Source organism: Xenia sp. Carnegie-2017, unplaced genomic scaffold (genome assembly GCF_021976095.1).
Source record: "Xenia sp. Carnegie-2017 unplaced genomic scaffold, XeniaSp_v1 HiC_scaffold_1, whole genome shotgun sequence".
Lineage (NCBI taxonomy): Eukaryota > Metazoa > Cnidaria > Anthozoa > Malacalcyonacea > Xeniidae > Xenia > Xenia sp. Carnegie-2017.
Genome location: NW_025813402.1, coordinates 2,359,403 through 2,376,206, shown reverse-complemented (window position 1 = coordinate 2,376,206; position 16,804 = coordinate 2,359,403). Strand labels below are relative to the sequence as shown.

Below are 16,804 nucleotides of genomic sequence, written 5' to 3'. Positions count from 1 at the left end.
TTGGTCTGTCTAATAATTTCTCAATTGTTGAAAAGACCTTCATAAATAACTAGTACTAATATCCAGGTTACAATTAACTTGTGTTAATTTTCTTTATATGAACCCAAATAACAAAATTTCAATTTACAAAATGTTTTATTTAACAAATACTATTTTAACATACCATCATGCCTTGATAAATGGAATGATTAGAGCGTTGGGTTATAGCCGTTCCTCAATATATGCCAATTTCGAGCTGTGTAGAGCAAGATCTCTACATTCCATTTTTGATTCAACACTTAAAACTACGCCAACGGCCAAACACACATTTGCAACATCATGCAATTTCGCTCATTTAATATTCCAAGCGACCATTTACGAAAAAAACACAATGGTCAAACTCTACACTTTATTGATGGTTTTAAGATGCTACCTTAAAGACAATAATAATAACAAAACTCGTCCATAGTCTACAAAAATGTAGTATAAATATCTGATCATATAACTGAACAACTACATGCGAAGTTTAACTAAAGATTTCAATAATTTAGAATTCTTTACATTGACATATATACATAGCTACTTTATAATTTGCATCATAATCAAAGCAATAAATCAACCTAACCCAATCAACGTTTTGCATTATCGTAAATAAAAATAATCATACAAAATCTAGATTTTTCATTAGCACAACATCAATAAACACATATGAAGAAAGCAAGCGAGGTTTGCAGGCTCAATTTTATACATTACAGCACAAATTGAGAAGGATCGACTAAACAATTTAATTGAATTTCATCGACAGTCGCAGGACCATTAAGAGCAAAGTAGTCTTTACTTTTACCAATTTCTTCTCTTGCATTATAAATGGCATCCTGAACAGCAAAAAGAGTTGAACACGACATACATTGAGGCGGCTCACCAACAGCTGAAAATCAAAAATATTTACATGGGAACTACAAAAACATCATTTTATGACAAGCATCTAACAAAATGTATGTAAAATTTCTAGATTGAATATGGAAACAGGAGGTTGACAATTGACAATGATTTTCATACCTTTAGAACGAAGAACACCAAGAGGATTTGGAGCGTCCTTCAACAAAGACACCCGGAAATCAACAGGAATGTCTTTTGAAGACGGGGGATGGTAATCCTACGAAAATTGACGTAAAAAGAATGTTGATATATATAGTCTTACCTACAACTGAAATCTTTATCATCAACCTCGAAATAAAAGCAGTTCCATAAATAAAATGTTTCATTGGCCATTTTCTTTCTATTTAAGTCAATATAAAGGGGGATAACGTAGACAGTGTTCAGAAAACTATCATGAAATAATAAGAAAACTGAGGCATCGTCTACACTATTCCGGATTACTATCGTAGCAGGTTAAATTTTCTTTGAAATAAAAGGCAGTGAAATTGTTAACGTCATAAACACAATAAAATAAAATGTTGACCCTTAAAGCAAATTAAGGTGTGGTGATGAGCGAATCCGGTATAGGAAATGATGTAGAACACATTTCTCTAGATATCTAACTACCGTGTCAAGGTGAGGAAAGGACGCCATCTTGAAAAATGACAAAAAGCAAAACTCAAAATAAAAAATAAGCTAAAAACCCAATCATATCAAATATTTTAAAAGTTAAACTTAGACTATCAACTTTGCAACTGTATATAAAGCAGATATTAATCGTAAATATCGTCAATTTTTCACCTTTCAAGATGGATTACTACACGCAAGTCGCAACTATAGAATTTTGGCAGAGTCAGATATCTGGTAGATTGGGTTCTAGCTCATTGGGTATAGGGGTAAACGCAGCCTGAGAAAGCAAGAGAGAGATCTAAGTTGTATTATTTAATAACTATTGTGTATATTATATTTTTTTTTGAAATTGCTTAACGATGTTGTTGTTTCATGATTATAGTAAATACATGTTATCATTGCGTTTAAAAATGTCGAAAAATGACAATAAAACACATTAATGTTTACAATCAATTTTCTCAATTTGACTGCAAGATCATAACAAGTGTAAATACATAAAAATATTGAAGTAAGAAAACTATATTTACCCAAGTTCCTGTATTTAATTGAAGACCAACAGTCTCGTCAAAAATAGCTTTCTCTGTAAGCCAATAACCAAGACCCATTATAAATGCTCCCTCTACTTGACCAACGTCAATTTCAGGGTTCATACTAAACAACAAAAATTATGACAGCCACAATGAAAAAGAAAAGACAAAAAACCAAGAAGACATTGATTTTATGTAAAAATTTCATAAAATGAAATTGTTTCGGTTAAACAGATTAATAGATAGTTTCAGCAATGTATAACGATTAAAAATATTTGCCAAAGTTATTTGTACATGACAACCTAGACGCGAGACGAATCATAATATACATGATTATATTTAGTACCTTGATCCACAATCAAATAAAATATCACTTCTTATTATTTCAGTTTCACCAGTAAGAACATCAATTTCTGCTTCAGTACAAGTTGAACCATAACTATTATACTTAAAAGGATGAGAAGTTTCCTCAAACAACCTCAAAAAAAAAATAATACAGATACGCTGTTGATACATTCTTTCTTCCTGCACCTTATAAAATATGACTATAATCAAAATAAAGTAATGCCAACAGATAAGAGTAAATAATCATAAAACAAGATACGTTTCCATACTTGTACTTTTCGGACAAATCAACTTTTGAATCGTAACATTTAGCAATGATCTCTTTCCAACTCGTTCCAGGCTTCATATCTTTAGCAACACGAGAAATTCTTTCTTTGAGAGCAGTACAACAATTGATAACAGCCTGCAACATGTTCATATTTTCATTAAAACAATGATTAAGAAGTCATTTAAGTGATGCAATGCTACAATTAGTCACATGACTTGGTCTAAAAACAGAGATTGGCTAATATTGTCACCAAATGACTTGGTCTAAAACAGTGATTGGCTACTAGTGTCATCAGATGATTATGTCTAAAACAGTGATTAGTTAAAAGTGTCAAATCTATTTAATTGTTAACTTTTTGTCTAAAAACACCTAGGTCCTTCTGGGGACTAAAATAAGGTAATTCTAAAAATTACAGTGACCAGACTAGTCAATTGTTTTACTTCTGCCGTCAAATATGTTTGTGTTCATTTACAGGAAATAAACAAAATCAATTTTCTGTAAATACTAAAGTAATTTTAACGACTGCTGAAAAATTTGCAGTCAAGATGTAAAAACATGGTAAGGCTAGACGACGCACCACACCTTACAACAAAGTTCACTGCCTATGCTCGCCCATGTAGCGGAACCTATGGATAAAAATGGATAAAAATGGATAAAAATAAAACATATTGGATAAAAAATTTACTGAAGATATACGTTTATTGAAATGTGGATTTACTACCGTTCGGATTCATGAAACTTGTCGCTGGTCTCACAGAAATTTGATCTACAGTCAAACCAAAACCCAAAGTATATGCAGCCACTTGACAAACCTAGAACAGATTTTTAAATTGCAACATTCTAGCAGTGCAGGCATATGTATGCAGGCAGGTGTATGAAAACAGATGTATGCAGACAGATGTATGAAGACAGGTGTATGCAGGCAGGTGTCTGAAGGCAGGTGTCTGAAGGCAAATGTATGAAGGCATGTGTATGAAGGCAAAAGCTGATTGTATTTCCGTTAACCTTGGTATTAATTCCTTGTCCCATTTCAACACCACCATGAGAAATTGAGACCGTTCCATCTTTACGGAATATTGCAACATAAGCTGTGTACTGGGAACCCGACCATTCTACACCATAACGTAATGGTACCATACTTATACCACGTTTACGCCAGCGATTTGACTAAAAATAAAATTGCACTTGACATATATCAAAACTGAAGTAACAAACATTGAGATAACAGATATCCAAGTATGAAGTCACGTGGTTATTTAGTTACGAAATATGTTAACACACTCCTAGCAACTAATGTGGACACTCCTAGCAACTAATGTGGACACTCCTAGCAACTAATGTGGACACTCCTAGCAACTAAAGTGGACACTCCTAGCAACAAATATGCATACAAACCAAACATATAAACAACAAAACATGGCCATGACTGTAAGAAAAGAGGACACGGAAAATTTGGAGCAATAAACTTTAATTTGTGCCACAAATAAGCAAACTCTAACATAAACAAACACTGTTGTATTTGACAAAAACCTTGTTGAAGTCAGCAATTGTAGCTTTACGTTTTTCAAATTCAGCTGAGATTTTTAAATCTGAAATAAGAACATTTATTTATGGAATTAAAAACACGATGTTTTTAAAAAAGTGTTTGTTTGAGTTTAGTATATTATTCATTTTACCTTGCCATATTTTTGAAATACTGCAGTATGGAAGAGGCTGTTTATAAAACGTTGTCTACATAAGAAAAAATCTTATGTTTAGCAACAAAGATTTACCAATTATCCCATAAAATATGTTTTATTAATACGACTAAAACACTGTGAAACATTGTTTAAAGACAAAATACATTTTAAAATTTAGAAATATAATTATTTTCACCTGTCCCTGTTTGTAAAAATTTATCTCACGTATTACATCCGGGCTTTTACCCAGCACCTTTGCCACGTGATTCATGACTGTTTCGATAATAAATATCGATGGAATAGTTCCTACGAAGTGAAGAAGAGTGAGCAGAAAAAAAGGATTAAAGAACTCCACAAGAGAATTTTTATAGAAAAACTGATTTTTTGAGATACCCGGTGATCTAGTGGCTGCACTTGTAGCGGTGTTTGTCTTGCAGTGAACTCCAAAAAATTTCCAGTTTTCACAAAAGTAAGCTAAAAAATGATATCGTATTTTAACTTCAAGGTTTTTCCGACTTTCTCCGAAAAGAAACAGGATTGGTATAATAAAAATAATGAAAATATCCAATACAAAAATCTAGACGTACCATTGTCGACAAACGTAGACATATAAGGTAATAATGTTTCTGTCGTAGCAAGACCACAGCCTGAGTACACCGAAAGCTCAACTGCTTTTAATATTCCTTCTTTACTCACACCGACCTAATCAATGAAATTATCCTCACAGTTTGTTCCTATGTACTTCGTGATGTATAATAATGAATAAATAATGATTTAGAAACAGTGTAAATGACGGACGCATTTCTGTGTATGAGAGTTATTCTTATGCATTCATCATCAACTTTATATTGTTTTATTTTATACTTGTTTTAATTTAATCAAGTTTGCCTTTAAACTACGTAAGCATGATATAGACATTCCATGTCGTGTTTCCTTAGAAAGATCGTACTTCCAACACGTCTAAGTTCATTCAAGGCATTTTAAGTTGTACTGTAAATTGTGGAAGGTAGTAATAAAGAAAAAATACCTTATACTTTGCAATATAAGGAAAACGTTTTCCAACCATAGTCATGTTTGTTCTCAAATTCATTCTCAAACGAACAGGTCTGTAAAAGATCAAAATCCATCATAGATTTATTCACAATAATTATTATAAATTATACGAACCTATTCATTACATATGCAGCTAAAGCGCAAGCTGTGGAATTCATTGCTTCACGTAAAGCTTTACTTCCAAAAGAACCACCGCAACGTTTGCAAGAAACGTGGATACTGAAATGTATAGAAAGGTACATACTGAAATGTATAGAAAGGTACATACTGAAATGTATAGAAAGGTACATACTGAAATGTATAGAAAGGTACATACTGAAATGTATAGAAAGGTACATACTGAAATGTACATACTGCATACTGAAATGTATAGCATACTGCATACTGGAAACGAAATGTACTGAAATGTATACATACATACTGAAAATGTACATACTGAAAGGAAAGGTACATACTGAAATGTATAGAAAGGTACATAGAAATGTATAGGAAATGTATAGAAAGGTACATACTGAAATGTATAGAAAGGTACATACTGAAATGTATAGAAAGGTACAGAAATGTATAGAAAGGTGAAATGTATAGAAAGGTACATACTGAAATGTGAAATACTGAAATGCATAGAAAGGTCTGAAATGTATAGAAAGGTACATACTGAAATGCATAGAAAGGTACATACTGAAATGTATAGAAAGGTACATACTGAAATGTATAGAAAGGTACATACTGAAATGAGGAGTATATAAGTTGGTGTATTGTTGAAATCAAAATGTCTTCAAATGTTTGATAAAGCAATTTAACTTGAGAAGATAAAAAAATTATGTGGCTCAGTTAGAAATCACAAAAAACTACGTAATCTTTTACCTTTTCTGAGGAAGATTCAACACTTGAGCAATGGCAGCTTGAGTATTTTCTATCCACTGTGTAGCAGCAAAAACTTCCATTTCTTCTTCACCAGGAATGCATAAACTTATCTAAAAAAGGGTAAATAATTCGTAAATCTTCGAGAAGCTTACTTTCATAGAATAAACGATAGACAGGTCACAGTCTTGATAAAAATTTACGATTTTACATACATGAGTTTCCATATGAAAATGATGTTGCGTTCCCATGGAAATCTCACCATTAACCACGTGATCTGCTGATTTCATCGCACCTGACATAAAAACATAACTGATGGCTCTAATGAACTTAAGCAATGTCTTATTTTTGGATTGAAGGTTCATAGACTACTTTAAACATCTGCAATTGGTGTAAAACTTCAACATCACTTCATTTCTGTATATTGCTCGATATGTGAATAAAACTTCAACATCACTTCATTTCTGCATGTTGCTCGATATGTGAATAAAACTTCAACATCATTTCATTTCTGTATGTTGCTCGATATGTGAATAAAACTTCAACATCACTTCATTTCTGCATGTTGCTCGATATGTGAATAAAACTTCAACATCACTTCATTTCTGCATGTTGCTCGATATGTGAATCTCTTGAGTTAGTTCAGGGATAGGGTTAAAGATGAAAAAACCGAAAGACGGAAGAAACTAAGCAGGACTCTCAATATTCCGCAAATGCCTCTAAAATCTCAACAATATCAATTGCAGAATATACAAACAGGGCTAATATATCACAAAACTAAACAAAACATGTCGAAATCATCACAAAAAGACACAAATATAGCCAATGCATAACAAGAAATTCTTACTGTCAGTATCTCCATACGTGTAGTTTACAGTTTCATCCGTGAAGAAAGATTTAGCATTTATGGCATCTTCTATAGTAATAATTGGTTTTTTACACTCAGTGTAGGTAATCTCAACTTTTTCAGCAGCTTTATCAGCAATACTTTGAGTTTCTAAATACAAAAACATTGGAATGTTACATCAATACATTTAATGTAAAATAAGATCATCTCGGGTTGATAGTTTATTGAATAAAAATATTCTATCATGCACAAACTGCGTATATTTCTTACTTTACTCATTTACATTGGAAAATATCACTATCTCCTCATCTTCCATACTTTACCTGCAACAATGACACCAACAGCTTGTCCAGCATATCCAACCTCTTCATCACAAAACACTTGTTCATAAGAAGAAGCCGAAGCAATAAAGTTATTTACACCAGGAATATCTTCAGCTGATATAAACTTGAGAACACCAGGTATTGCCTAAAATCGAACATTAGGAAATTAAATTCCCGGTTATTGGACAATGATTAACTATTACTAACAACGAGAAGATCATTACAGTTCACAAGAGGATAATTACGAACAACGAGAGGATCATTACAGTCCACAAAAGGATCATTACGAACGAGAGGATCATTACGGTCCACAAAAGGATCGTTACGGACAACGAGAGGATCATTACAGTCCACAAAAGGATCATTACGAACGAGAGGATCATTACGGTCCACAAAAGATCATTACGAATAACGAGAAGATCATTACGGTCCACAAAAGGATCATTACGAACGAGAGGATCATTACAGTCCACAAAAGGATCATTACGAACAACGAGAGGATCATTACAGTCCACAAAAGGATCATTACGAGCAGCGAGAAGATCATTACAATCCACAAAAAAACGATCACACGTACCATGGCTTTGGACGTATCAATATTTCCAATCTTACAATTCGCCTGAAACAAAGGTCATGTTTACTTTTTCTTAACTTCTCTTGAGTTAATTTAACTACAAAGAAAGAATTCATTCACCACTGTTGTAGTAACAAATGCAGCGTAAACTTCACCATCTTGTTTTGGAATATCGTCTGTATATTGAGCTTCACCAGATGCCTGAAGTTAATAAATAATTTACATTATTTCACATGATTGTCTAAAATAGTTTTTCATTCCACAACACAGAGATAAAAATAAAAACATTATTGGTCAAACTTTACAACAAAACATGAAAACTGAAACTTTCTCTCGCGTATTTTTTTAATAACTTAGTCTTATGCAATAGAGTGTTTTGATGAAGACTTTATGTAACAAAGTTACAGGAAAAGTTTTGAATTGGTAAATTAAATGTCATATCGTGGAAATTTCGTAAACAAGTAAACAAGCTAAGCTCACACTCACAAGAGCTTTGCCATGCACGAAAAATAATTCAAGATAATTCGCAGAGATAAATAAAATTGACTATCAAATACAATATGAATTATTCAACATAAAAATGAACCTGATACTTCGCAGTAATCTTCGTCATAGGTTTTGTAAGTGGATAGCGACTAGCATCAGTGTCATAACTCTGTTTTCCTGAAGAAATCGGTCGAATATATGGCAAGGAAGCGGATTTTACCCTCGCACTTGCCTTATCTCCAAGAAGCAAAAGATAAAACTAAAGAACAAAAACATACACTTCAAGAACTTTTCATTATCCCATCTAATTCTAGAGAATGGGTTATTTTATACAAAATATAAGTTTAAAACAACATTTTGAGAGGTATATGTTTGTGACAACATTATGGATGGTGGTATGTTAAATAACGTGACTTGAAACAAGGATGCTGACAGGTTACACAAATATTTAAAAAGTTGGTAGGCAATAAAGTCACGTGGTTGTTGCAAATGTGAGTATGTATTTGGCGGGAACAGGACTGACACAGAACAAGAGAGGCAGTTATCAGTGGCGTAAGTTCAAACCAAGCTGCCCCCCCCCCCAAATCTAACAATCTTCTTAATTAATAATCGTTAATAAGGCACAATGTTATAACTGTTCTTATTGATATACAAAAAAATTCCAAGTACAGATTTCAATTTACCTCCACACACAAAAATTCATGAATGATTTTGAATAATGAATACGAAATTTCCTGTGCTTGCACTTGCCGAAATATAAACCTACTTTTTATCTCAATTTTCGTAAATAACACCATTTGACATTTAGGGTGCCCCCCCTCCCCAAATGCCTGCTGATTGCTTGGATGCCCGTGGCTGCGCCCACCCAGAGCTCATAGCAGTTACATCACAGGTGTTTGTTTAACCAGAACAAGATGGATGTTTTTCTAGTTGGAACAGATTTGATGAAGAATAAAACTGACTTTAAGACCAGACATTTACCTTATAAAACAAACCTAACGCAACAGTTTTTCTATACTTCACAGAAGTGAAAGTGGGAAATGAATCCGGCGATATTTCTTTTTTTAAAATGGCTAAGGCATCTGTCAAGATAAAGTCATAAAGCAAAACAAAATTTTTAATGAATTAACAGATGTAGTGCTTTATACCTTTAAAAGTGGAAGCATCGAGAAGATTTTTTCCAGAAAGATATTTTTCAGTTTCCCTCGCACGAAGCTAAGAAAAAAACTGAATGGTCGGCCTTCTGAAATTGCATTACAAAGCATGAAAACAAACAACAGCTGAAGTAAAATATGCAAAAAATGCGATCACATCGGAAAAATCAATTTGAAATAAGATAAAAAATTGTTTTATTTGTTCAAGCATAAAGTTGTATGTAAGAACATGACTTTATACAAAGGTACGGTAGATTTTTAGCAAGAAACTACAAAGTTCATTGTTATGAAATAGACACAAAAGCTTCCATTCACCCAAAATGAAAATCTCACCGGAGAAAGTTTTATTCCACCAAATATCAAACTTGGCGTATCTTGAATTGTTAAACATGAACCAACAACTGCTCTGAAGCCAGCATTTACATACGCATGCGCATTCTATGAAAAGAACCACAATTCTATAACCAATGAACACAATAACGCAAAAATCTTTAACGTGGTCATCAAAACATCAATAGCTATTGTTATTGTCAGTATACATCGTAGGTATATAAAGTTTAGCAATCCAATTTCTTATTTTTTACTTATTCACGTTGAGAAACTTTAACAATAAAGACATGTCACATAAAATAAGTAATAATGACATTTTTTATTTGTACATTGTTAAAAAACCTTCATCAACATAACGGCGCCGTATCGTTGAACACAACTTTATATCTTAACGAGATAAAAGTATCCAAAGAATATGAATAATGATAAAAACATTAATGTTGTTTACTTGATGTCTTGGCATGATCTTGAACGTTGAAACAACTTCATTCTTGATAGAATATGGTACTTCCACACTAATTAAAACCTTACAATATATACATATATATATCTTAATAACAGTGTTTAAGTATAAGTAATACATATTTATAAACATTTTCTGATGCTGCACAGATTCCTTGGAGATAAAAATATTCTGCAAGTGTTACTGGAAGTATCTTTTGCTAGCTCATCATATTGGCAAAAAGACAAATGACACACGAACTAAGGATTTTAACAACACGTATAAACATGTAAAATTCACCTTGTTTTTCATATCCAATAAAAGAAATTCTTCAAGGGAATATGAATTTATAGAGCCATCAACGGAACCTGAAATTTATGAAAGAATTAACTGTTTTATTTTTGTCAAACTTCTGTTTACACTTTGATACTATGTTTGCCATAACATGTAAACATGTACACAATATCATTCATTGGAATTACTTTCCCAAAAAAATTAATTAAACTTTACTTGAAAAATGTGCATACAGCAGGAGTGAAAATTCGGGCATGTTTCTCTATTATCATTTGACAATAACAAATATACAAGAACTTATGAGTTTTTCCAAGGACTTCTTACATACACACCAACATACCAATTGTTAGAGATACATTAACGGCCGCCATGATGGTAAATATGTCTGATGGAAATTCTCGATGTTCGTAAAGTAACATTAAGTTACCACCAAATGAACCAACCTTCACATGAATAAAAAATCTTATAAAACCGAAATAAAATATCACGTGACGAACTACGATAGCAAATAACTTCTCCTCCAAAGGAGATTAATTCTGGTATTGAACAATAAATCAATTTGGATTTTCATCAACTTACATTTCGCACAGGAACACTGGCAACCTAGACAAGAAAACAAGACTACAAAAACACCTGAAGCAAGGAATGTTAATACGTATAAGGTGGTTAAAGTTGTCGCGATTTCTAAAGACTTTAAAGTTGAAACTTAAACATTTAACATTCTTGTTTTATGCCAAAAATGAATATGTTCAAAGCATTCAATCTATTCCAAACGCCATTAAAACATTATGACATTTATGTCCTCTAGAAAACAATTGAACAAAATATACCTTTTTTATATGAGAGGTTAAAACATCAAAAGATTTTGATTTTGAAGAACGAACAATCAATTCGTTAATCACAGTGCTTAATGACAAAGCTGCTCCTAACAGTAAAGATGATTGAGATTCCTATAAATGATTGACAAAATTTATAACAAATGTTGTTGGAATGTTTTGTATGGATTTAAGGGCGTATGTATGTATGTGCACCTTGATGATATTCAAATCAGGAATGTCTGCAATATTAATGTAAACATCGATGTCATTGTCATCATCTTTGTAAACTCCTAAAATTTTCATATAAAACAAATCAAACTTTATTTATTCTTGATAGAGTTGAGTGAATGCAGTCAATGTATGATAAAAAACAATTAAAGTCAACGTTCTCACCTTTTCCTGTGTTGCCAACAATGTATCTAACTGAATCTGACGAATGTACTTTCAGAATGTTATAGAGATCGGTGAGAGATAAAGGTTTATACCAAAGAGGAGAAGCTGTACTTGTTACATCAAAACAACTGAAGCAGGATTTGAATTTCTCTTGACATTTAGTGCCTTTACATTTAGTTAGATCCTGGTAATAAAAAAATTTACAACATTAAGTGCACTTGCTAAACAGGAATAACACATTTAACATTTTAACAAAACAGTTTTAAAATAAAGAAATTAGCAACCACGAAATTCCTACCTCAATATCAATTGGATTTTCATCTTGTGCAAAAGACTTCATGGCATCAAGAATAGGACGATAACCTTGAAAAGTCAAAAAGTCAAAGTCAAAGTTGAATATTGATAAAAAACATACACAGTATGTATCAAATAAATGTAAAAAACTTTGATGGTAGGATAGATTAGGGATGTACAAGATACGACTTTGTTGGATACTGGATAGTACCAGATGACAGTCTACTTGATAACAGTCAACAAAGAATGATAACCAAAAACTGAATATTAGGATTATTAGCTAGTAAGCAGTAATAAAGATACAGGTTACTGATAGGAAGGATACAGGTTACAGATAGGAAAAATACAGGTTACTGATAGGTAAGATACAGGTTACTGATAGGAAAGATACAGGTTACAGATAGGAAAGATACAGGTTACTGATAGGAAGGATACAGGTTACAGATAGGAAAGATACAGGTTACAGATAGGAAAGATACAGGTTACAGATAGGTAAGATACAGGTTACTGATAGGAAGGATACAGGTTACTGATAGGAAAGATACAGGTTACAGATAGGAAAGATACAGGTTACAGATAGGTAAGATACAGGTTACTGATAGGAAGGATACAGGTTACTGATAGGAAAGATACAGGTTACTGATAGGAAAGATACAGGTTACAGATAGGAAAGATACAGGTTACAGATAGGAAAGATACAGGTTACTGATAGGAAAGATACAGGTTACAGATAGAAAAGATACAGGTTACAGATAGGAAAGATATCTGTAACCTGTATGGACTGATAACTGTTACAAATGAGGTATTACATTATTTATAGCTACCAGTGCAACGACAGATATTTCCATCAAAGCTGTCTTCAATTTCTTGTTTAGTTGGTAATGGGTTTTCACACAACAAACTCAAAAATATAAAATATAACTATTAATGTGATGAAATAGTATCAAATTTATTAGTTTCATACAATGCGATAAAAAATTCAACATTTTTGTTCTATATTTAGTTATTTATACCCATCCCAGGTGTCCTGACTACACTACATACGTAGGTACCCATCCCAGGTGTCCTGACTACACTACATACGTGTAGGTACCCATCCCAGGTGTCCTGACTACACTACATACGTAGGTACCCATCCCAGGTGTCCTGACTACACTACATACATAGGTACTTATACAGGGTGTATAAAAAAAAAGTAAAGTTTAGGAAAAAGTTCTCTAAAAAAAGACACACGCAGGCTAAGCAAAAACTTTTTAAAGTAAATGGTTTGAACCCGGGAGTATCGTTACATGTTTGTAAATGATGATCATCCAGGTTAATAAAGTCCTGAGAAGGACTGTTTTTGTTGTTGTTGAGTGACGTTTCGACAACCTTAGCGGTAGTCATCTTCAGAGTCAAAAAATTTTTGGGACTCTCAGAACTTTATTAACCTGGACGATCATCATTTACAAACAAAACGTTTTTGTTATTCTAAGTACTTTAACATTCTCTGGCTCAGCTTGTGATGAAATTTCTAAAAATGAAAAAATGCTTCAATAACAGCTATACCAGAGAACGTTAAAATACTTAGAATAACCAAACGTTCTGCTTTATTTTCAAAAGTCTACTTTTATTATACACCCTGTACATATATCTCCATAAACATTCCAGGTGTACAATAAAATCACTACATACCTATACATATACATAACCATTCCAGGTGTACAATAAAATCACTACATACCTATACATATTCATAACCATTCCAGGTGTACAAAATCCACATTGACTTCCATTTGAATGAATTATACGATCTTGGATTGGATGATAACCTACACGACTGCTATGGTGTATTATAAAAAAAATTTGTTTGTATTTGCAAGCTTGTATCTAAAAGTTACTTTGTAATTAATTTCTATGAAATGTCATTTAATGGAAATTTATGACATGCCTTTATACCTTGAAAGTCAGCAACGGTCAGAAAGTATATTTAATTCAACAAACACTATGTGTGTTTCATTGTGTATCTTGCTAACAACATTAAGTATATTAAGTACAATCAACTAAAAAGATACCGCAAGTCAAGAAAATACTGCAATATTGTTTCTAGGTCAACAATTGATGATGTACACAGTGTTTTAAAGGTTATATAATGTGTTGAACAACAAACCTGCCAATCCCTTCTATAGTTTTGACTTTTAAACCATCCACACCATATAATGGAATTAGACACTACAATGAAAGTCATTTTATTGATTGTGTATTGTAATAAATTATGGTACTATATCAATTTCATTTTGTATGATGACTTTGTTACAATCATTATGATGTAAGTAAAACCTATACAATACATGACAAACATGCATTATCAATAAAAATTCAAACCACATACTGTTTGCTAATATTATCAATAAAATCAAAATATAAACAAACTCAGTGAAGTAATCTTGTTTTAAGAGTGAAAAACAATTAAATAATCCATGAAATAAATCTAAAGATGTTTACTTCAATCTGTATATTTTGAGAATGATGAATATGACATAATACACACATGATTATCTTACACTATTGACAGCAATTGTCTTATGTTTTCCTGTAACAGGATCTTGTTTTGTTAATGCTACCACACATGATCCACATCCACCCTGTTGACATGTAACCTTTGTTCCTAAACAATCATTGTTATCTCATTTAATCCCTACAATAATAACTTTGCATTATCTTCTTATAAAAACTAACATTATTTTGCGTTTGATAAAGCTAAACTATCCACATTATGACCACTATTGAGAAAATAAACAAAAATTTTTATAATGCATTACATTGATTCCTGTTACAGTAACATTTGTATAATTTTGAGTGAAAATAAAACAAATATATAGATAGTCTATTGATTCTTTAAACACCATTGCATAAAGTGGCATAGCCAGCCCACATGATTTGGTCCTGCTATGTAAATTTTAGACATTAGCATTATTCATTTCTTTAGAAATTTGTTGTTTTTACAGTGACTGAAAACTAAAGAATTAACAAAGCTGAACCAATTTTACAGGTTTACTACGTCACTGAATGCATACAAAATGGTAAGTTAAATAACCTTTCAAACCAGGTTGAGCTCGTAGCCATTCATTCAATGAAATTTTTGTACTTGTATTAGTGATTTTATATCCAACCCCATTGACTTCAACATAAACTTCACTAACGGGACCTTCCATTGTGAAAACTTGATTTACCACAATGGAATCCTAGATAAAACAAAAAATTTGTAAATACAAAAAAAATTAATATAATTTATTTACAATTTCTTTGTATGTGGACAACTTTTATTGTTTAAAATAGTTACATATTGAAAATGATATTTATTTATCACACAATAACAACAATAAAACCCATGTTCTGATTGGTCTAAACATATCAAACACAATAAAACACATGTTCTGATTGGTCTAAACATATCAAACACAATAAAACACATGTGCTTATTGTTCTAAACATGAGTTTGCACAGGTATAACTGTGTTTGCATAAGTGAGCTAAGCCTGTGTAAACCGATCACCTCGATAAATTAAATTAGTCCGAGAAAATTTGCAAATCAATCATGAATACACTCATCAGGAAAAATTCAAACATTTTATTTTCTTTCAAATTTATCTGTTTCTTATTATTTCTATTTTAAAAAAGAAATAAAAGATGTTTTTCATGTTTGGACTCTTGAGAAGGTGCAAATCTCCACCTTCTGTGTAAGGCTTACAATGATCAGCTCAGAATTTATCCAAAGGTCTTCTCAATTTTATAAGGCTGTGTAAACACAGTAAAAATCTTTTATTTCTTAATATACACACTTATGCTAAGTTGCTGAGTGCAGTTCAGTTGCAGATCAAGCACTGAAGAACATGAATTATAAAAAATGAAATTGAAAACGTTTTAAAAACACTCAAGTACAATAGTCCGGATTAAGTATGTTTAAGCAAAATCATAAAGTTATTTCCATATTTCTTAAACGGTTTTTTTGCCAGAACGAACAGAAGTTTCACTGCAAGGCAGTGTTTACTGTTCAGCAGCTGCTGCTGCAAGTCTAGGATCCAGATATTTTTGTTTATTTCTGTGTACGATGTCAGTATGTGAAAATTCCAAATTGAACTAGCATGATGAATAATTTAACCTCAAAGTTTCTATTAAGAATAAAATCCATACGAAGTTTGAATATTCTGTCTCTTGAACAACAAGCAAAGATATTCTTAATTTCTCATGCAATCATAGGCAGCCCATAACTACGGGTTTTTCGTAACAAAATGAAATAATTAACCTTTCTTACTCCTGAGTAACTTGATGACTTCAATAATTTCTTGCATTGAATGATCAACCTCGCGCAACGTTAGTGTGAAGTGTGGTTTAAGCCGCCGGACTTCCACTTGCGATTTTTTTCGCGCGAAGCGATATTTTTCGAAACGAAAATATATTCGTGCGAATGGGAGTATGAAATATTACAAGTGGCGTAAAAAGTGTTCATGACTTTGATATGCATTTGTCCAAACAGGCTTAAGTAGACAAAGTGCATGGCAAAAATATATGATTAAAAATTGGCTAGTGCTTACAAACTCTTGTCATATT

General features: G+C 32.2%; 1 protein-coding gene across 4 annotated transcripts; it reads right to left on the bottom strand.

The window, feature by feature from the left end:
• Positions 1-374: 374 nt before the first annotated feature.
• Positions 375-16,685, bottom strand: LOC124443144 (xanthine dehydrogenase/oxidase-like). Of its 4 annotated transcripts, none has more exons than XM_046993693.1 (39): positions 16,509-16,685; positions 15,292-15,439; positions 14,759-14,862; positions 14,365-14,426; positions 13,939-14,037; positions 13,040-13,116; positions 12,220-12,284; positions 11,922-12,105; positions 11,742-11,818; positions 11,541-11,660; positions 11,290-11,313; positions 11,051-11,153; positions 10,717-10,784; positions 10,423-10,500; positions 9,978-10,082; positions 9,639-9,705; positions 9,472-9,572; positions 8,591-8,749; positions 8,125-8,205; positions 8,008-8,049; positions 7,431-7,575; positions 7,108-7,257; positions 6,476-6,555; positions 6,264-6,373; positions 5,514-5,618; positions 5,374-5,452; positions 4,934-5,048; positions 4,740-4,820; positions 4,543-4,652; positions 4,344-4,398; positions 4,198-4,256; positions 3,673-3,834; positions 3,389-3,479; positions 3,250-3,293; positions 2,669-2,802; positions 2,401-2,532; positions 2,055-2,178; positions 1,039-1,135; positions 375-907 (listed from the first exon to the last, which is right to left on the bottom strand). In XM_046993693.1, exons 2-39 carry the CDS (start codon positions 15,407-15,409, stop codon positions 729-731), a joined length of 3,786 nt encoding a protein of 1,261 aa, XP_046849649.1. In that variant the 5' UTR covers positions 15,410-15,439; positions 16,509-16,685; the 3' UTR covers positions 375-728. The 4 variants fall into 4 exon arrangements, with proteins under 4 accessions (XP_046849649.1, XP_046849640.1, XP_046849633.1 ...); XM_046993684.1 differs by having other exon boundaries at positions 16,500-16,684; XM_046993677.1 differs by lacking the exon at positions 16,509-16,685 and adding an exon at positions 16,356-16,500.
• Positions 16,686-16,804: the final 119 nt, after the last annotated feature.